This window comes from Ctenopharyngodon idella, chromosome 5 (genome assembly GCF_019924925.1).
Source record: "Ctenopharyngodon idella isolate HZGC_01 chromosome 5, HZGC01, whole genome shotgun sequence".
In the NCBI taxonomy this organism is placed as follows: domain Eukaryota; kingdom Metazoa; phylum Chordata; class Actinopteri; order Cypriniformes; family Xenocyprididae; genus Ctenopharyngodon; species Ctenopharyngodon idella.
Window position 1 is genome coordinate 592,890 of NC_067224.1, and position 22,915 is coordinate 615,804.

The 22,915-nt window shown below is 36.5% G+C and overlaps 1 protein-coding gene across 2 annotated transcripts in view; it reads left to right on the plus strand.

The window, feature by feature from the left end:
- pappaa (pregnancy-associated plasma protein A, pappalysin 1a) overlaps positions 1-22,522 on the plus strand; it is a 105,883-nt gene extending 83,361 nt beyond the window's left edge. Inside the window, exons 21-24 of one of the 2 annotated variants that reach the window (XM_051894404.1) lie at positions 141-212; positions 306-356; positions 2,323-2,421; positions 17,146-22,522. In XM_051894404.1, the coding sequence (XP_051750364.1) occupies positions 141-212; positions 306-356; positions 2,323-2,421; positions 17,146-17,250 (327 nt within the window). In that variant the 3' untranslated portion in view covers positions 17,251-22,522. The remainder of the gene's footprint in view (positions 1-140; positions 213-305; positions 357-2,322; positions 2,422-17,145) is intronic. The other variant, XM_051894405.1, reaches the window with a different exon arrangement.
- Positions 22,523-22,915: the final 393 nt, after the last annotated feature.

Genomic DNA, 22,915 nt, shown 5'->3' on the forward strand with positions numbered 1-22,915 from the left:
ATTCAGCTCAGTTCAGTTCAGTGTTGATTCTATTCAGTTCAATAACTGTGTAAAGCATCTCTACAGATGATAATGGTACACCAAAATTGCATGTTCTTCTTGTCTTTCTGAAAACCTCTCTGTTTCGTTTCTCTTTTCAGCTCATAGTCTGCACCATGGGCCTGAGGTGGTACCCTCATCCGGAAGTCCTGCGCTGCATTAAAGGCTGTGAGGTAAGACATCCGTCCAAATGCTCTCAAATGGCTCTCTATCCTGTGTCTTCCCTCCCTCACTGGCGACACTCTTGCCTTGACCTCCATTTGCAGAGGCCCAAGAAGATTTATGAAGATGAAGATGTAGAGGAACTCTACACTAAAGTCAGTACATGTACAAGTGACTGTGATGTACGGTGCTCTTCCTGTCTTTGTTTTCCCCTCTGTGCTTGTGGAAACCTGTCACTTGGTGCAATCTGTTTGTAGTACGGATCTCTACAAATGTTTAAGTAATTCTCACCGGCACCATTCGTGCTCTTTCTTGTTTGATAAGAAAGGATCTGCCAATGAAAAGTTTCACTTTGGAAGAAGTCCATCAGCTAATGGAAGCCAATTTCAAACACATAATTGACTTACAATGTCTTAATTTTGATTTTTTTTTTTTAAATGTCAATTATGACTTTCATCATACTATTTCATCATTTTGATTGTATGTTATTATCTCATAATTTCAGCTGTCATAATTATGACTTACTGTTGTAATTTTTACTTTTTAGATCATAATTTTTATTCCATAATTTACTACGTATCTCATCATTTTGACTTTCTAGCTCATAATTTCGACTTTTTTCATAATTATGACTTAATTTTGACTTTTTGTGTCATAATTATGACTTATGACAGAATTTTTTTGCTTAATTTTGATTTAGTATCATAATTTTGACACTACGGTATTTAATTTTTTTTTTTAATTTTTTTTTTTTTTACTTTTTATGGCATAATTCTGACTTATCTCATAATTCTGACTTATTTCATAATTTTGACTTATGTCATAAATGTTGACCTTATCTCGTAATTGACATAGTATCACATCATTTTGACTTTTAATGTCATAATTATGACTCATAATTTTGATTTAATATCATAATTTTGCCTTCTTGTCATAATTTTGACACTACTGTATGCCATAATTTTGATTTATCTCATAATTATGACTTGGTATCATCATTTTGACTTTCTAGCTCATAATTTAGACTTTTTATTTCATAATTATGACATATGACGCTTTTTTTTTTTTTTTAAGTTTTGATCTCATTATGACGACTTATTATCTCATCATTTTAATTTTTTTATGTCATAACTAAAGCATTTTTTTCCTAATGTGCTTCTAATTGGCTTGCATTCTAGCCTGTGAAGTACTAGCCACAGATTAGCCCAAACTGGTAAACTTTTCTATTATAAGGACACATGATCTGATTCTAGACTCTCATCATTCACAAATACATGTACAGATTAGGACAAGTATGTGAGCTTGTCATGAGCTTGTTAATATGGTAATGTAAATATTATAACAATGTGTTATCAGGGTGAAAAGACGTCCTATTTTAAAGAAATATCCTAGGTTAACTACAGCTTTGGTCACTTTGGATGGAGACAAAACACATCTGCATGCTGACAAAATCCTTATCACAAAATAATTTCAACTATGCTTTAGTGTGTTAAAAAAGCCTATAAAAGCTATAAGGCATGCAGTCTCTTCAATTGGATGTACTGCTATAAACACTACAAAAAATATTTTCTTCCTTAGTAGATTTTTTTTTCATCCTTTCTTGTTTTACAAACATCTACACATTCTTATATCAAACTTGAGAAGCAAAATCACTTAAGATATTACGTCTTGTTTACTGAGGAAAAAAAGTGACTAAAAAATATATCTGCAACTGCGGTAAGAAAAATAATATAGTTTTCCTTTTTACTTGTTTATTTTTCTTACCCCACTAGCAGACATATGTTCTAGTTTGAAGTGTAAAGTCTCAAGCTTTGAGTTCAAGCTCAAGTAAGTCTGTTTTTCTTCAAAATAGTGGGTGTTGGAGAAGATGACCCACCAGGCCTTACTTGAGCCCACGGCCGTACTTATGACACACAAGCGATGAAGCATTGAATATATTTCATTTGATAACAGCTGTGTTCATCTTATGGGGTGAATTCAGGTTGATTGGGACACATTTTGCCATTGAGATGACTGGGAAAAAGTGTCCTAATCAACCTGAATTCACCCAACAGCAGATCAGTGTCTCTCCATCTCTCATGTTAGTGGTGCTCTGAGTTTCTCTCTCTGTTTTTGTCTCAGCCTTTCATGGGTGACAATTACTGTGACGCCATCAACAACAGAGCCTACTGCAACTACGATGGAGGTGACTGCTGTCATTCCACTGTCAAGACTAAGAAGGTGACTAATTTCTCCCAGCAGTTTTTCATTTATACATTTCATGTCTATTATGCATATCTAACATCAAAACCTCACCAAGACTGACTCAGTTTAGAGACGAAAGTCCACCTATTTTTATTTTGGGATATTGTGTAAAAAAAAAAAAACATTGGACAGAAATGCCAACATGCCCATAAAAAACGTATATGCTCAAGTTTTACGGATACATTTTTTTTATCCAATAAGAAAACAGGCACATAAAGTACACATTTACTGAATAAATTCCTCGATGCGCCTAAAAAAAAGTCATGTGAAAGTCAACGCGATTGGATGAGATAACTGGACTAACCGGCAGACCGATCTCATTGCACAACATTTGAAAAGTTGTTTTGGTCATTCTGAGCCAAAGTCTGTCATCAAAGCGGTATAATTACCTTCCAGAACTGTCTTACACAACTGCGTTCCAAAATGCCCCAGTTCATCAGCAAGGGCCGATCTTGTTCTCTTCGAATCGCTGGATGGAAACGCTGCTTTATTCGCAAATGTTTTATGTGACATTCCAATTTTGCGCACAAGTTAAATTGACAAATTTGGATGGAAACAGCTGCTGACAAGTATGAGATCCCAGATGTTACGCACTGACCGTCTGACACTTATTGCACACAAAAACGGCAAACACGTTCTGGCAAGCTCTAATCTGATTGGCTGCCTATACATAATTTCTTGGACTTGTATTTATCAGTGCGCCTGGAAGTATAGTTATGTTTACAAAGTATCATGTTGTTACGATGACCACTTCTGAGAAACTAATCCCTGGATTTACCCATGTCTGCCAGGTTAGTGGCATGCAATCTTTAAAAGCTATTCAGAGTTTTGTTTGATACACTTTTTCACATTCCCATTTCCCACAATTTCTTTTTTTGCACATGAACTGGATAGCAGTTGAGTGAGTTGAATGAGTTTTTTCCACACTTGTCTATTATTATGCTATCATCTATTTAAGATAAAACTACTAAACCACTTGTAAAAACAAACTGTGATCGGTCCGTTTACAAGTCATACTTCATGTTTAACTTCTAGAACAGCCAGAATAATATTTTAAAAGGAAAGAACATGTATCATGAAATCCTGTTAAAACATTTAGAATAAATATTTAATTCACAATTGTCATGATTTTAAAGCAGTGTTTGATGCCCTTTGATAAGCTTCTCTTGTACAGCTGACACGTTTGCTTCCTTCTCAGACACGTCTTGTTTTCAACTGGCTTTTGTTATCCTAGGATTTGGCGGTGTGTTTTTCAGCATTGTGCTAAAATAAAGTGTGAATGCCAAGATTCCACACACTGGAATTCCTGTACTTATAAAGTGACACACATTCATTTAATATTTAAAAATGATGGAAATGGCATGAAGTGACAAGAGTGACAATCCTATCTCATCCATCTATCTTTTCATCTTAACAAGCCACAACAACTGACAGCACATTTTAACAATTGCTTGGTTTCTGGTTTCACATCCACACAGCTGTATATTAAATATCAGACATCTTTGGATTTTGCATCATTTTCCCTTTCAGTTCAAACACTAAACAGAGCAATAGCACCAGTGCCACGAACTTCTACAGATGGTGATTATTGTATAATCATAAAATAACTATTGTATATAATAAATAAGTGTTCACTTTGGTAATATTGCACATTTTGTCTCTTGGAAAAGCACTGAGCTTATGTTGGGGCGCAGATGTAAATTTGCTTTCATTAAAAACTGTAACATACAGTTGAGCTCAAAAGTTTACATACCCCTTGCAGAATCTGCAAAAATGTGAATCATTTTAACAAAATAAGAAGGATCATGAAAATTGCATGTTGTTTTTTATTTAGTACTGTCCTTAATAAACTATTTCACATAACAGTTGTTTACATAAAGTCCACAAGACAAAAAAATAACAGAATTTATAAAAATGACCCAGTTCAAAAGTTTACATACCCTTGATTCTTAACACTGTGTGTGGTTACCTGGATGATCTACGACTGTTTTTTTTTGCTGTGTGATGTTGTTCATGAGTCTCTTGTTTGCTCTGAGCAGTTAAACTGAGCTCTGTTCTTCAGAAAAATCCTCCAGGTCCTGCAGATCCTTCAGATTTCCAGCATTTTTTGCACATTTGAACCCTTTCCAGCAGTGACTGAATGATTTTGAGATTCATCTTTTCACACTGAGGACAACTGAGGGATTCAAACACAACTATTAAAAAAGGTTCAAACATTCACTGATGCTCCAGAAGGAAACACGAAGCATTAAGAGTCGGGGGGTGAAAACTTTTGAACAAGAAGTTGATGTGCAAATTTTTTTTTAAATTTTGTTTAAAGAACATATTTTTTCATTTAGTTCTGCCCTTTGGAAGCTACAAAAGATACTTACATGTTTCCCAGAAGACAAAAATGTACAATTTATTCTGTTCATCCATCATTCTGTTTTCACCCCCCGACTCTTAATGTGTCGTGTTTCCTTCTGGAGCATCACTGAATGTTTAAACCTTTTTTATTAGTTGTGTTTGAGTCCCTCAGTTGTCCTCAGTGTGAAAAAATGGATCTCAAAATCATTCAGTCACTGCTGGAAATGTGCAAAAGATGCTGGAAAACCAAAGAATCTGCAGGACCTGGAGGATTTTTCTGAAGAACAGAGCTCAGTTTAACTGCTCAGAGCAAACAAGAGACTCATGAACAACATCACAAAACAAACAAACAGTCGTGGGTCATCCAGGTAACCACACACAGTGTTAAGAATCAATGGTTCACAAACTTTTGAACAGGATCATTTTTATAAATTCTGTTTTTTTTTTTTTTTTTTTGTCTTCTGCTATGTGAAATAGTTTATTAAGGACAGTACTAAATAAAAAAATAACATGCAATTTTCATGATCCTTCTTATTTTGTTAAAATGATTCACATTTTTCTAGATTCTGCAAGGGGTATGTAAACTTTTGAGCTCAACTGTATGTAAAAAGTATAAATACCTCATTTTCAAAGTGTAAAATTTGAATATTCTGACTGAGAACAGTGACATTTCAGTGAAATTTGCTGCTGTTCTTCCACAGTATCCATACTTTTGTACATTGGTTTCTAACTATATAGTTTCTATAAAACTATAAAATTACAACTCATTTGGCATAAATACAAATGCAAAAAATAAATAAACACTGTAATTATACTCCTTAAAGGATTAGTTCGCTTTAAAATTATTTAAACTAGTTTAAAGTCCAATGAAACAAAAGTATTACAAGAGTTAAAGGATTAGTTCACTTTCAAATGAAAATGACCCCAAGCTTTACTCACCCTCAAGCCATCCTAGGCGTATATGACTTTCTTCTTTCTGATAAACACAATCTGGGATATATTAATAAATATCCTGACACATCCGAGCTTTATAATGGCAGTGAACGGGATCAATGAATATAAGCTGAAGAAAGTATATACATCCATCATAAATGTACTCCACATGGCTCCGGGGGTTAATAAAGGCCTACTGAAGCGAAGCAATGCGTTTGTGAAAGAAAAAATATCCATATTTAACAAGTTATAAAGTAAAATATCTAGTTTCCGCCAGACCGCCTTCCATATTCAACTCACGAAGAAAGTGTAACAGTTCAAAACGCTTACGCTACATCCTACGACTTCCGTATTTAAAGCAGAACTGATGTGACACAAATGCATCGCTTCACTTCAGAAGTCCTTTATTAACCCCCTGGAGCCGTGTGGAGTACGTTTATGATGGATGGAGGCACCTTCTTCAGCTTCATACTCGTTGGTTCTGTTCACTGTCATTATGAAGCTTGGATGCGTCAGGATATTTATTAATATAACCTAGATCATTAAACCCACATGACTAATCATCTGTTTCCGCTGATGGTGTTTTATTCACTGTTGGCTGCTAGGTTACCACCGTCATCCGCTCGAACAACTTGATGGAAACGCACCTAATTCGCATTTGTTTGTTTGTTTTTTATTTTTTTGTGAACTTTGGATAGATTCGCTTCACGTTTGGATGGTCTTTGTAACAGATAATTCAATGGTGAATTCAAGTGCTTCTCACTGGATCTCGCAGCGCTGTTTATGGCGTCACATGATCGAGATTGTCCGCTAGTAAACGTGGACTATTCCGTATTAGTGAAATGTAAATTATGTTCAATGAAAGTGAAATGCTCACGCGAAGTCACAGCCAATCAAAATGTATTTAATGTTTTATATGAGCAGCTACAATATTCCCAAGTTTCATTGTCTGAAGCGAGGGCATTAGCTTTGTGAGAGAAAAGGCTCTGTTATTGCTCTGTTTATTCTCAAAGTCACTCCTCATCCAGGGTCATTTCCCTTTTGCCTTGTCACCGTGGTTCTGTCTGCTTAGTTAGGCGGCTCTGGGCACTGTCATTGTCTTAAATATTTGGCATATGCATGGACAGCGATGATTCATTGAATCCAGTCTATCTTTTTGGGAGTTTCAGCCTACGTCAATGAGCAGACAGGGATCTTAGCGGGAGTTGACCATGCGCCAGTGTTGATAGAAGGTTAAATTGTTCTGCAGCTATAAGCCAGACTGCTGGTGCCTCCTTCCTTCTGATAGTATGTCACACACTTGGCAGGCGAACGACAGCAGGATGGGACGAGATAAAGTCATCTTTTGATGAGCTAGAGCTTTTTGGTTGCGTTGCATCGCATTGTAACAGTATCGGTTTGCTTTGCGTAGCCGGAGATAGTCTTCAGTTAGTCACTCGCTCCTGATGTCAAGCACGTGTTAGATACTTATTTGAGAAACTTTGTTGTAAATATTTCTCATTTTAGATAATCCAGTGGCTTTTGGGAACTTGAAAGCCAAAATGCCCACTTATACCCCTTGAAAACCAAAATTCTGGACTCAAAAGACTTGAGTCTGTGTCTGATGTTGGGAAAGCTGCAAATGATATGAGAATCACCTGGAATCCTGAGCCTTGTTCGGCGTCCTGGCAGTCCTTGAAGCAAATTATATCAGCAGGGTTTTGCAAAACATCCTGTCCCTGGAAATAGGCAGGGTTTAGGGAAGAACTGTAGAAAATGACTCTGAAAGAAGCAATCATATTGTGATTGATGGATTGCCAGAGTTGGATGTGATGAGGGGAAATTCAGCAACTATCATCTGAGTTCTACTGTCGGTCATCTGACTGTTGGCTCCAGGAGTTTCACCACATCCATTTTTCCCCCCCAATGTGTCCTATATTTGCACCACTTTAGCTTTATCTGTTTAAATTCCCAAACTTATTCATACATTTCCTGGTCAGGGCCACAAACACAAGTGCAGATCAATGGAGTTCACGCGTTAGTGCACAGATAAGCAGCGGCCTGCTTTGTTATGAGCCTCTGATTTCAAATTGCACTTAACTTCTCTGCGCCATTCCTGGAGTATTTTGATGAGATAATCACTCGAGATAGTATGCGACTGTTTGTTGTCCCTTGAAATTGGCTCCTAGTCATCCCAACCAAGAACTTTTGTGACCTCACCACCTGATTTTCATTTATCTCAAGAACAGACAAGGATTTCTTGGGGGTTGTGAGAAAAAAAAAATCAGTTGAATTTTGTAAAGAGCGACTGAAATCGGGAAGACCAACATGTTTAGGATTTATAGAGGAAATTGCAGTACAACACAATCTGAGGTTCGGAAGAATTGATCGAATTAGGGAAATTTCATTAGAAAAGGCATTAACAGAGATATCTACAGGGTCTCTGTATGGAATAAGGTGTTTATTTAGCCATTTATCCAAATGTTTCACTCTACATATGCTGGGTTAAAACAACAGCTCGTTTAATCTACATGGTCGAGTTATTTCAAATCAGTGCTGGGTAAGAATACTTGATTTAAAGCATTTTCTCTACTTTTCATGTTACTTGGAAACCCCAGCTTTAGATGCCAACAGTGGCTCAGGAGGTAAAACGTTGGGTAATAAATCAGCAGGTTCAAGTCTATGTCTCTCCAGATCCGCGTGAAGGTCTATGTGAACACCTAGCTGCTCCGGTTTGTTTCCTGTGCAACAACAGAACTCACTGCTTAATCACCATAGTGCAATGCATCTTTGTAGAAACAAACTAGTTAGTCACGACCATTTCCCGACACCATAATATCATGGTCGCACCTCCGTCGTTTGATCCACGTTGGTTCAACAAAATAGGACTGTTGTTAATGACGTCATGTGCATTGTTGTACCCAAGAGCATGACCTATTTAAGTCCATATGTCATTTTAACAAGAAACTATCCTTCTAACCACAGCTTGTTTTGGGAAACACCAAATCATTGACTTAGTTTAGTGACGGGATCTTGCGACCATAAATGACTAACAATGCTTTTTAAAAAAACGCACCCCTGAATGGTGGGAATGTGTTACAAAACAGCACAGTGCTCATGAAGTTAATAGCTAACCCATAACACATGCAAACTTTTTTCTCTCTTTTTACTTCCCACCAACTTTCACGCTTTGGATAGCCTGTTTGGTGACTATATGTGCATTTCTTGATGTAAATGCATCGTTAATCTAGATATACACATCATTTCTTGAGGTCATTTACCCAGTGTGATCAATTATAGCTTGTGTTCGACAGCATCAGTTCAAGCACATTTCGAGATAGACATCATTGAGAGTAATGATAACTTGCAGTTACATGGGTCAGATTCAGGAACTGAACTGGAGTGATTCAGTGAGTTAATGCAGTGATGGATTTGTCAGATTGATTCAAAGCGGTAATGTAAGTGAAAATGAGGCATTTGTTCATGAATTGGGCTACTTACACTGTGTTTATCTTTGCATGCAGCCCGTGAGAAACACTGGCATAATCGCGATAGAAGTGATACTCCCCAAATTTCTCCATCTATTCATCCTCTTGTCGTTCTAAACGTGAATGCTATTATTTTTTGTCTTTTCTGCAAGTCTGGTTCTTTTCATAGAGTGACATTTCATAGTGAACATATCTGCCAAGCTCCAACAGCTACATAATGCAGAGATAAATGCATAGTTAATGTGGACTCAGCCAGACTCTTGGCCATGTTCTCGTCAAGCGCATTAAAAACGAAGCAATGCCCGCAATGAGGTATGTCTCTCTTTGGGCGATCCTCTCTTTGACCACGATGACCCTGAAGCAAAGGAAGCTGAGGCACTTGTGTGTTTGTTTCTCTTCCTTATCTCACCCTGCCCTGCTCACTTTATCCCGGCTCTCGTCGTGTTCTCTGAAAGGTTTGCGTATTAAGATGTTCTGGATGGCTGGCTGTGTATTATTCCTCTCAGGGACTTTGAAGGTGCGAGTCAAACAGCATCTAAGGTCACTGCAGGATGCTTTACTAATCACTACAAGCTGCTGGCATGAGGAAGGAGGCCAGTGGGCATATTAGGGCAAAGAAAGAGAGAGCCTTCAGTTTTCTTTAGAGGAGATTCCTTTCTGGCTGAGGATGGGAGGTTTTTAATGAGTCAAAAGTTAGGTTTTCAATTTAAAGGTGCTGTATGTATTTTTTTTTTTTTTTTTAAGTAGTCAAGCATAAAAATACCATAATATTTTTTGCAGATATTTAGGAGACATGCTAAGTTCACATTCTTGTTTCTCCGAAAACAATTGTACAGCCAGTTATTCTACTTTGAAATGTGCGTTCCGTGTTGGAATGTCTGTTTTGTTTTGGTTTGTGTGATCCTGCCCACTGCCAATTTATCCAATAGTATTTCAACACCCCCGGTTGCCAGTTGGTGAAAAACACATTATTGCAGCCATGAAAGCCAACAAACAAGCTGGGTCAAAGATAACAGATTCTACCTGATTTAAAAAACCTCGGAATCCATCTAAATATGTCTATGACCAGAGGCATATTAAAAGCTGTCAATGTTACTTATTGCACCTTTAAGCTCTCAAGGTTAAAGGGTTAGTTCACCCAAAAATGAAAATTCTCTCATTAATTACTCACTCTCATGTTGTTCCACACCCATAAGACCTTCGTTCATCTTCAGAACACAAATGAAGATATTTTTGATGAAATCCGAGAGGTATATGATTCGTCCATAGACAGCAATATAATCAACACTTTCAAGGTCCAGAAAGGTACTAAAGACATCGTTAAAACAGTCATGTGACTGCAGTGGTTCAACCTTAATGTTATGAAGAGACGAGAATACTTTTTGTGCGCAAAAACAAAACAAAAATAACCACTTTATTCAACAATCTCTTCTCTTCTGTGTCATTCTCATACGTTGTTTACGTCCAGCGCTTCCAGGTTCTTCGTCAGAACGCCGACTCATTATTGGCCGGCTCCTGCGTCAGCATCACACGCATGCGTCGTGCTGATCATGTGATCAGCTTTAGCCAATACTGAGCCGGCATTCGGACGTAAACATGGAAGCCTTCACTGCGTCACCTGTGTAAGGATAATGACAGGGAAGAGAAGAGATTGTTGAATAAAGTGGTTATTTTTGTTTAGTTTTTGCGCACAAAAAGTATTCTCGTCTCTTCATAACATTAAGGTTGAACCACTGCAGTCACATGACTGTTTTAACGATGTCTTTAGTACCTTTCTGGACCTTGAAAGTGTTGATTATATTGCTGTCTATGGACGAGTCATAAACCTCTCGGATTTCATCAAAAATATCTTCATTTGTGTTCTGAAGATGAACGAAGTTCTTACGGGTGTGGAACGACATGAGGGTGAGTAATTAATGACAGAAATTTTCATTTGTGGGTGAACTAACCCTTTAACCTTGTAATGTTATCGCTTACAAGGTTAGTGGATCAGCTTTGCCTCATTGATGACTTTTACTCATGATTATATGGATGGTTTAGAAATGTCAACAAATCCCTAAACATTGCGTTTCAACACATAGCTTGTTGTACATCTACACTCAATACAATTTGTTGTAGGATTTACCATGAAACCGTTTTCACTCCGGAATGACACATTGCATTAAACATGACATTTTGAAGTACAAAAAAATAAATTGTATATTCTTGTATAACATGCTCAGATAATCTTTGTTTAATTTACAACCTCGAAAAATAATTTTGTGCAATCTATTCCATTTTATCTTCAAATAATGCAGCAGGTGTCATTAAAATAATAAAACCAACAATTCTAAACTACCAAATTCAGATTCTCAGTGGCCTTTTAAGGTGTATGAAGGACAACCCAAATTCAGTAGGTTCTTGTTTGCATTCCCAACACCCAAAACTGTGCCAAGGTAATAAATGGAAGGAGGGGAACTCCTCCAGGGGCCGGCCTGCAGTCGTGGCGCTCGCAAATGTGTGTCTCCTACCTTTTTATAAGACATAATTATCAACGCATGTTGGTTTTTGCCCTGCAAAGTTTATGGCTATAAAACCACATCTCCAAATGAGCTTTTCAGTTTTCCAAATTCTTTCCTTTAATCTAAGCCCTTTTAGGGAAAAGTGTCAATGAAGTGCCAACCGTGCAAGATTGGGGCAAGATTGCTGTTTCTGCAGCAAAAATGAGGGTGAGAGAGTTTCCGAGACTTTCACAACAAGGTTTCCCTATCGAGGCTGAGACTGAAGGCTGTGCCTCCCATGACTCCACTTTCCATGTTTAATGGCCTGGTCACACGAGTACCAGGTTCAAGCGAAGGAAAGCATGTTGTGAGCGTTATGGACACACCAGCAAACCAATGATCAATCCATAGTATATATTAATAATCGAAATATACCAATTTGCCACCAAATAGTATAGTTCATCTACCTAATTGTGGCCTGTTAAGCCAGGTGGAAATGAATGTGGTCACAGGTGTGCGTTTAAGATCAGTTAATTGCAGAGATGTAAGAACTATCTGAAAGAAGTGGAAGGGGCATTTTATGAACATTATCAGCTTTGACTCATGGATATACATTTAGAAGAGTACTGTTTACTATCCTGGTAGCACTTTATTTTACAGAACATGCACTTATTTGTTACTTACCTGCAAAGTATAAACATGGGTTAAGTTTAGGGTTAGGTTCAGGGTTTGTACCTAGTTATTACCCAGTTATTGCAGTTAATATAAGTACATAGTATTTGCATGTGGAACAAGACTGTAAAATAAAGAGTAGTACATATTGTTACATGCAATGTAATTACAAGAACGTAGGAATTTTCACCTGAAAGTAACCTTAACCCATGTTAAGACCATGTAATTAACATATATCACTCAGTGCTTTCTTGGGTAAGTACACTTTAAGTACACATACTGTAAAATAAAGTGTTCATCGGTCAGTAAATGTTAACTAAAGCATGGGGGCTGATGGTGATTTGCAAATGGTTGTCATTTAGAATTAATAGAGGTTTAGCTATATTTAATGTTGTAAATATTGTTTTATTGTGACGCTCTAACAATGTTAAGAGTTCCTGCTGGTGAATCTGCTGAACCCTCTTCATTTCAAAACATTTGCTTTTTGTGGTTGCATTTTTGTGAACGAATACACTTTATTCTACTAAATTTCGGTTTAGGTCATATTCTGTAATAATACAGTGGATCAGGATTTGTTACTGCATTCAGACAACTTCTAGAACACATTTATCAAACAACTCGTTTCTGACTTCTTCAATTACTGTAGACGATTAACTTTAGATACTTACTTTAGTCATTGATATACTACTATAGTTTTTGTTTATTTTAATTAATTAATTTTTCAATTGGATTTTAGTTTTATATCTTCTTTTTTATGTCTATATAGTTTTTGTTTTATTTAGTTGCTAACACTTTACAGTAAGGTTTCATAATTAACATTAGATAACATGAACTAACAATAAACTACTTCTACAGCATCTGTTAATGTTAGTTGACGTTAATGTCTAAATTTACTAATACATCTTTAAAATTAAAAGTTGTATTTGTTAACATTAGTTAATGCACTGCGAACTAACATAAATGATTAGTGAACTATTGTGTTTTTTATAAAGGGTAACATGCTGTAATAATATATTGCTCATAGTTAGTTTATGTGAACAAATGCATTAACTAATTAAACTTTATTGTAAAGTGTTACAATAAAGCTATATAACAATAAAATACGTTTTAAGTTTTAAAAAAAAACATTTCAGTTCATTAAGAAACGTTTATTTTGTTTCAAGTAAAGAATTTTTATGGTTTAGTTTTAGTTAACGATAATGAACTTGAGTTTACGGTGGAAGCTGAGTGAAACTTATATTTCTCATTTGATAAAAAATAGATGAATAATCTTAAAACAGCAAGAGTAAAACAAATTATTGTTGCTTCTCAAACAATAAACACATGTCATTCAAATCCTCTCTCAGTTTTGAATGTAATAAATCATGTTCTTGAGCGGCAGACCAACATTATGCTGTGGTGTGTTGTGAAGCTCTCCGTCTGCGCCCCGATCCCCAGCCCCCTTCAACTGCAGTCTGACACATACATGCGTTCTGCCAGGCTCCTGCGGAGGTGGGGGGTCGTGCGCCGTGACGTACACGGTCTGTCAGGGAACTTGTGTGTGTGTGTGTGTGTGTGTGTGTGTGTGTGTGTGTGTTCTGGACTGGCCTCTGCTCCATGCTGACATTCTCAGCCACCATCGATGAGCCCCAGATGTGGCAGCTGGTCCAGCCACCCTAGGGTCAAGGGCAGAGGAAACCATGTCAAATTTGCCACCCACATCTTACTCTGATGGTGAGATAAAGAGAGGGTGCCAAACGAGGACTGGGAAAGGTTGTGTGTCATGAGATGGCAGGGAAGAAACATGAAAAAATGAAAGTGTGCACCTTCATTAGGGTGGTTGATAACGATCCCTTGATTTAAAAAAGCAGCTGAAACCGTTGGCGTCCCAGAGCTGGTTATGTTGGTCTGTTTGATGGTTTTAGAGGGCACTTGTCAGCTGGTCAGGATGGGAAACCAGCCTGGCCAGTAAACGACCTTAGGGTGTTTTTTCAGCAAAGTTAGCAAAAGCCAGTCTGAATGTGTTCGAACGGGTGGACAGGAAATGCCATGCAGGGCAGTGACGGCTGGTTTTGATATGTGTCCGGTTCATGCTTGTAAAAGCTTCACAGGTAAGAGGCTCTGGAACGACTAAGAGCTGCTCACACAAACATGTTTTGTTTTCATTACTTACTCATACGTGCCATTTCCGTCTGGATCACTGCACTCTCACACTACAAGCTTTTTCTTAACCACTACTTTTGTCTTGTTATTCATGTAAACATATTTTTTTAGAAGCACAACTGTGTGAGATAATAAGATCAGAGTAGTTACTGTTAACTAAAATTGAAACAAAAACTATTAAAAGTTGTTTTCTGTATTTGAAATAAAGCTAAACATAAATTAAACTACAAGTATTAGAAGAAAAGCCTAAACTTGAGAAATATTGCCTTGGTAAAGTACTAAGATTACTAGAACTAAAATAAAAGTATACTATTATACCTTTATAATAAAATATTTACAAATAATTTGCAAACTATTAGTTAATTCATAGTTAATGAATTGCAGTCATATAGCCTATATTAATAGGCTATATGCAAATAATGAAAATCAAATCAAAATAGCACATTATTATGAAGCTCTCTGTAATACTTTTATACTTTGCATTACATTATTATAATATTCCAGTATTTATGTCGCAACTGAAACTAGTGCAAGTTTAATGCCTCTCAAATCACTCTGCAGACTCGCTCTCTCTCGTTTCATACAGTGTTCATTTCATTGACGAATAATTTTCGTCAATGACATTTTTTCGCTGACTAAATAAATCCAGCTTTGAATGCCAAATAACTATACCAAATCTATTGGCATTTTCATCAATGAATAAATACAAGATGGAAATGTTAGGAAGGGACAATTTGGGAAGAGATCCAGTCAGAATGATGTCCTGCGCTGTAGATGTGAACATTTGAACTGAAACGCGCTGATCTACCCGGCGGAACACAAGTTGGTATACACTTGTTGCATTCTCATAAAACATTAAAAAATGTAAACGTCTGGGAGAAAGGGAAGAGCAGACATATGGATAGATAGATCTGAAAAATGTGATGACACAAACGAGAGCGCACACACCCGGAGCGCAGCCTCTCAGACAGCGTACGAGTACTGAAGTGAGTTCTCTTTTGTGTCTTTTAACGCCTGAACGGATAAATACATACAACATTGTCAAAATGGAGAGTATTCACATAAACATGGCCAGTTATGTCTTAAAACGTAAACCGTTATGAGAATATCGGATGTGCATCAGTGTATTGGATCCGTGCCTTCGGTCTTAAAGTGACAGTAGCCTAATAAACCTGCTGCCGTCTGTGCCCTTAATATTAATCAAACAACAAAAGACAGAGAAAATCACTCACTGCTCTTTAATAGCTTTAATAAGGATTCATTATATTTCCTTTAAACGAATAAACATGTCTGCTTAAAAGAATAATGTTGTATGCAAGTTGTTATAAAGAATAGCCTGTCATTCATTGAAAAGAAGACCTTTAGGAGAAGTGGTTTTATTTTTAAGATAATATTTCTTTCATATGTCACAGCAGTTAAATCTGTGTCTATATTGCATGTTCAAATTTTAATATCATTCATATTAACAGGCTAATAGATGTTTTCTCCAGACGTATATAATGAGTTTTAGAGAAATTCTTGATTAATGCATTAAAATGTAACTAAACTCATTAGCAGTGTTGCAAAGTCTGCATTTAACACTGTTTGCCACGGGTTGTTTTTCATGTCCGCGAGTTGAAGCGACCCCAAATAACATGATATTTAACCCCTGGAATGCGAATTTTACCAGGGGAACCCCACCAAAAATGCAGATTTTACCCCCCGGAATGCAATTTTTACCGAGGGACCCCCCTGAAACGTGATTGTGCTACCTTTGAGTAGCAATTGAGCAGGTTTTGTTGTGAAAACCTGGCAACCCAGCCCATTCGATTTTTGTCGACTAAATCTAATTTTAGTCCACTAAAATCTTATGATATTTAGTTAACTAAAACTAAAACAATTCAGATGACTAAAATATGACTAAAACTAAATCAAAATCTGCTGTCAAAATTAACACTGGTTTCTTACAAACATTATTGATTGTAGTGAAGACCTTTGAGAACACAATCATTAACATTACTGTAATATTGGTGCAGTTTTCAACTTGTTGCAGGTTGATTGTTTTGTACACAGTGATGAACTATGTTTTTCTTTACCTGTATAATGTGATTAAAATTGCAGTAATCCACATATCGTCACTCCTATTATGAGCATAATCACATTAACATAATCACAATTAACTGTTTACAGTTTCAACCTACGAATGCTTTAGTTTTGGCCAGATTTCACACTGAGGTGACTCCACAAACCTTCATCTGTTGGTACAAATAGACAGGATCCTACTCCCTAATCGATGCTATGAATTAGACACTTCACTTTGTTGTGCAACAAGATAAATTGGCATATGAATTCACGTCAGGAACAAATCAGTCTGTTCAGCCGCTGCGGCTAAGACAAATCGTTAAGCGAATGCGCAAATGCGAACTGCACATATGGTCCTAGTTTTGAGCGACTGGAGACGCATTTTATCCTGAAAAGCAGCTGAGGCCTGCCTCGAGGGAGGCCGCACCGCAGCAGCTGGTGTCAGTGACGCACTGCCAACATTCAGTCGTGACGTCAAGTGCCAAACGCCATTCAAATTCTATTTTCATTCCCTCCAAGGGGCTCGTCAACTTTTCAAGTCCAAGTGCAGAGCACATCTTGACCAATGTCTTAACATGTGTTTCTTTTTCTCCTTCAAGGTGATTCCGTTCCCCATGTCTTGTGATATCCGAAGAGAGTGCGCTTGCCGGGACCCCAACGCCTTGGAGAACCGAAAGGGCGAGCACTTGCACTCACTCGGTTAAATCGCTCGGACTGGGACAGGACGAGATATTCTTCCCAGAAATGCTGCTGCTTCACAGTTGTACCTCTCCTCTTAGAGCTGTTCATCCTTTCCAAGTCTACCTGCTATCTCTTACAATACGTTTGGAAAAGGATCCCAATGCCATGACCCCAAAAAAGGACCAAAGTTGGTTTGTGTAGAAGCATCAACATCACTCACGACTCCCCCCAAAAATAAAGCAAGTGAAGCAAGAGATACTGATGTGATTTGACCAAAGGCCAAAAAAGCATCATCTCAAAAGAAGAAAGAACTTTCTGCCGAAACACCACAGTTTAGTGGGCTTGATTTGCTTTACTTTGACCTCAGTCGTCCCTTGTAAAACGGACTTGGGATGGTACGGTTGGCTCACATGATCACAGGTCATTTTTAAAGATTAATCACCACTTCTTTTGATGTTCCTACGATGAAACAATCCATCAAATATAAATACGCAACGGCTATTTATGAAATAATTTGAGGTTTATGTAAAATGCACACGGATAGGTCGTTGCATAAATGCGGTGAGAATGAATTGGTTTCTTTAGCATGGCTGCTGCTGTTGTTGCTGCTACGATTGCTGCTAATTAGTCAAACAACAGACAACAGGAATACGCAGGCCATGATCTAGTGTGTCGTCAGTCTGCCTTAACACTTACCTCTGATCAATATGACCGCCAATGACCGAAGACCTCCCGTTACAGCGCCGGGCCAGTGCTGAAGTGTAACTCATCTGCATCATAGACACAACATACTGAATGTAGAGGCCATTGTCAGAAACCTTTTATTTAATATAAATGGTTAGTTCACCCAAAAACTGACAATTCCACTATCATTTACTCACTTTCGGTTTTTATTGATTGATTTTTGAGTTTGAAAACATAAAAAAAATAAGCATATCCATAGAATGAGTTCAAAAGCATCATACAAGTAGTCTTCCGAAGCTGTAGCTTTGTGTGATTTTATTCACAGGAAATCCTTCCATCTGCTGCAGTTCTCAAATGTCTCATTCTCTGGTTACAACACCCATGGGAGCCAATGACATCCAAAGGTGCCATACTTAAATCTGACCGCAAGCACCAAAGAGATTTGTGATGAAGGGGAAGCTTTTCAGCAACTAAAAACAACCCAACACATCAGCTTCAGAAGACTACACGAGTGCCATTGTGGTACTTTTATTAAATTGACCCTGCTAACCTAATACAGAAAACAAACACACTATTTCTAATCTCAATGAACGTTGCCAGTCAAAACCACTTTTTAACACATGTGCCAACTTTTTAAACACTTGTAAGTGTTTTTAGCCCCTTTGAAACTGAGGTTAAAATGCAATGGGCGCTTGTGCCATGGATGTGCTGCCAAAAAACCTGAAAATATTATAGCTTCAGCATAATCAGAATGACTTGATATACACAAAATCATGATAAAACAGCACTAATTATTATTACATATAGAAAAAAATGTATAGAAAAAAGGAACTTCAGCAGCGTATAAATATATGTACACTTTTTCTTCTTCTTCAATATTTGGCTATCAACTGTGAACTTTTCCTTCAGACAGACCTCTTCCCCTCATGGCCTTAAACTGTTTTGACTAGTTTCTCACTGTCTGAATCTGGAGTGTCAAACCTGCTCCTGAAGACTAAAAATGCTGGGTTAAAAACAACCCAAGTTGGGTTGAAAATGGACAAACCCAGCGATTAACAACAACCTGCTGGTCAGTTTTATTTAACTCAACTATTGTTTAAAAATGACTATGGCTTAAAATGAACCCAAAATATGTTGTAAATAAGTTAAAAATCAGACACATAATTACTAGAGGCAACAATAATAATCAAAAGGTGAACATTTATTAATAAGCAATTTAATAAATGTTTATTGTTTAATTTTTATTCATTAAACATATTAATAAACGTTATTTTCCAACATACTTTGGGTTCATTTTAAGCAAGAAATACAGTCATTTTTAAACAATAGTTGAGTTAAATAAAACTGTACAGCAGGTTGGGTCAAACATTTAACCCAACCGCTGGGTTTGTCCATTTTCAACCCAACTTGAGTTTTTAACCCAGTATTTTTTAGAGTGTATGGTTGCAACAAACACCGGCCTGGAAGTTTCCAGTAATTCTGAAGACCTTTATTGGCTGGTTCTAGTGTGTTTAATAACGGTTGTAGCCGGAAAGTGTCCCTCCAGGAGCTGAATTTGACACACTGATCTAAACTGATGCCCCATTGCATTGGCTGTTCCTTCAAAATGCCACACGGCATAATATTGAGACACGTGGTAAAGAAAGAAGTCATTGTGGTATTCCTCTGCCAGGTGCAAAACTTCACGCTTATGCAGAACAACTAATAACACTTTACAATAAGGTCCTGCTAGTATATGCATTGACTGACATGAACTAACAAAACATTTGTTACAGTATTTAATCTTTGATGACATTAGGTGATGAAAATACATCTGTTAGTTCATGTTAGCTGAGGCCAATAAATAATATTAACAGATACAACATTTGATTTTAATAATGTAGTAGCTAATGAATGCTTTAGATGCGTTTTTCATTTAGTTCATATAACAGATGTATTTAACTGATGTTAACAAGTGGAAACTTATTGTAAAGTGTTACTGAACAACTAATCTTTTCTGATCAGGTCTGTCCTCTTGTCCTTGAGGTTATGAATTTAATGCGATCGGGACACAAGTCTGAAGAAAACACTTTTCATGGCATGGAAACATGCTAAAGCATTATTCTGCCTAATGTTTTAATAACGGGCATCACTTTGTGCAATTGTAGATATCGTAGTTAAAGTATAATAACTTTATGACATTTATAAGTAAGAAAAAAAAAACACCTAGTAGAAAGTCGGACAACCATATCATTTTTTTTATTTTTTATTTTTTTTAATGCATTTACAGTAATATCGAGTCCTCATATGTATAAAGACTTCATCATGAGATGCCGAAGTCAATAGTTTCTTTTTATTGTGCTTGTAGTGTCACAGGTGCAGTTATTTATATTTCTAAAGAAACGATAAAATGAAAAAGTAAAAAAAAAGAAAAAAAAAAGAAAGAAATAATAATAATAATAATTAATAATCGTATGTACCAGTAGTCAGTATTTGTATAATGGACCTCAGTTGCTGCACTTTTGGGTAGCCCATTGAATTAAAGGCAAAACTTCTAAAATGGCTGCTATTTAAAGGCAGGAAAATTTGGGAGGGAGAGTGTTTGTGGTGGAAACAGTAATGTTTTATGTTCATTTTTACTGTATGATATTATCATATGCCTCTGTGATTGATTATTGTGGTTCCACTTGCTTCACGTCTGGTTTTATCGAGCAATGTGACGTGTGGACACAGTGTGGATTTTATTGGATTTATATTCCTTGTCAGAACAAGCCTTTGGGATCATGGAAAACTGGCTTTAATATTTATGTTATTGAAAGTGTGAAAATTAAGTCTTCGATTGGATCATTGTATATATGTATGTCTATATGTATGTTGTGGTTTCTTGTTTGTTTGTTTGTTTGTTTTATCAGCCATCTCATGAGTTAGGTTAAAAGATTTATTATTATTATTATTATTATTATTATTATTATTAAGGAACTACAGCACCCAAAGATGAAATAAGTGTAGGAAAAATGTCACGGAGAGAGAGAGAGAGAAAATCAAATACTATACAATGCACGAGAGTACAAGATTTATAATAGTGAAAATGTATGAAGATTTTGTTTGTTATATATTCTTGGGAGAACAAATACCTGATATTATACTCAAGATAACAATATTCAGCATTTATTGCCAAGATGGACAGCAAAACTGATCAGCATCAACGTTGCCAAATTAGCACGAACATCACGTAACTTGCCAACTTTCTGACGGCGCTTGTGACGGACAGGCCTGTCAGCCAATGCTTCGTTTGTTTTGAATGCTGCCGAAATGTACTGTTTCCTTTTTTAGTCATTTTCTCACTCTTCTCACACTTGTTATATGTTTCTCCATCACTGCGTGCAAATCAGATCCCGGAGTGGAATTACACCAAATCCTCATTTTCATCCGCGTACAGGTCTAAAAGTGTCCGTTGGCTTGTTTAATGAAGTTTTCAGTGGGATGTTTGACACACACTACTGTATGCACCATAGGATTTCTTGCTGTACCTCATGCCTGTAATGTTTGCTGCTTCCATATTTTAGTGATTTGCGTCTATTAGCGACATATAGTAGTGTACATAGTAGAACTATTTATTGAGAGTGTTATACTTTTGTAAGTTATATTTTTTATTATGTAAGTTATTTGTACAATGGTCTTATAAATGTAAAATTTAGTTATAGGGGCTCTTGTATTATTTTTTTTTCTTTTATTCTTTTATCCATTGCTGAAGTTGAAGAACAAATACAATAACTCAGAAATATAAATTCAATAATCACTTTTTTTTTTTTTTTTTTTTTTTTTGCAAGAGAGTTAAAAAAAAAAAACAAATAGAAAACAAAATGTCATTCAGTCACTCTGGAAATACTGCCATTGATGCAGTCGGGACATGATTGTAACTACAATGTTGTAATATATGTATGTAATTGTTTGTTAACACAGTACATTTATTCTATGGCAGTCCCTGCAAAAGGAGAATGGGAGTTTTAAAAAAATGAAAATCAACTTCTGTACCAAACATTTCGAATGTCTCTTTCAAACATCCAGAGCTCACATGCATCAGCTTTGGACAGGTGAAGAAAACATATTGCTGTTTTTGGCCTGCCAATGTGTTTGTCCAGGTGTCAAAATATGGACACGACTGTAAAACATCAGTGTTCGATGAGTCAGAGTTTCTTCCCTGACTAGTGCTCACTATTGGGAGTCCTTAAAGGTGACATATATGTCTTTGAGATGTTGGTTGGTTGGTGGGAAGAAGAAAAAACCTATGAAAACAAACGAATGGAATTGTATCAAGAGTTTTATAACGGTTTAATATGAATGTCTCAATTATGAAGATGTAAATAGTGATGTGAAAGTAAATTGCCTTGTATATTTAAAGAGATTCATTAGACACAACGATACATTTATGACAGTTATTTAAATCTGAAAATGCGCCATAGTTACATCAGCATCAAGTCTTGTACTTCAAGTGTCCTTTAATTTCAGCCAGTGTTCAAATTCTCTTGAAACAGACGTGATTGTGCCTGTTAAACCCATCTGTGTTTGGTGATGCTGGCCATGTCTGCTCTTGACCTCATATTGCTAATAAATTATGACCAAAATTGTCAATATTCTGATCTTTGTTTGATTCATATGTATAGCTGTTTTCAGTTGAGGGGATTCCCAATCCAGTCGAACAGAATTGCAGTTTTGAATTTATTCAGATTTCACACAGAGATCTCGTCTCAAGAAACAAGATGCATTTTAGGACACATGCCACATTTCCTTAGATTATATGCTGTGACACGCTTGTTTTTTGGGGTAACACTTTACAGTAAGGTTCTGTATGTTAACATTAGTTTAGATGCAATCGCTAACATGAAAGAACAAGGACTAATAGTTTTACAGAATGCATTAATCTAGTGTATACTAATACATTTACAGTGGCATAAATTAACATTATGAACAAACATAACAATGAACAGTAGTATATTTATAAATTAACAATACTTTAGATTATTA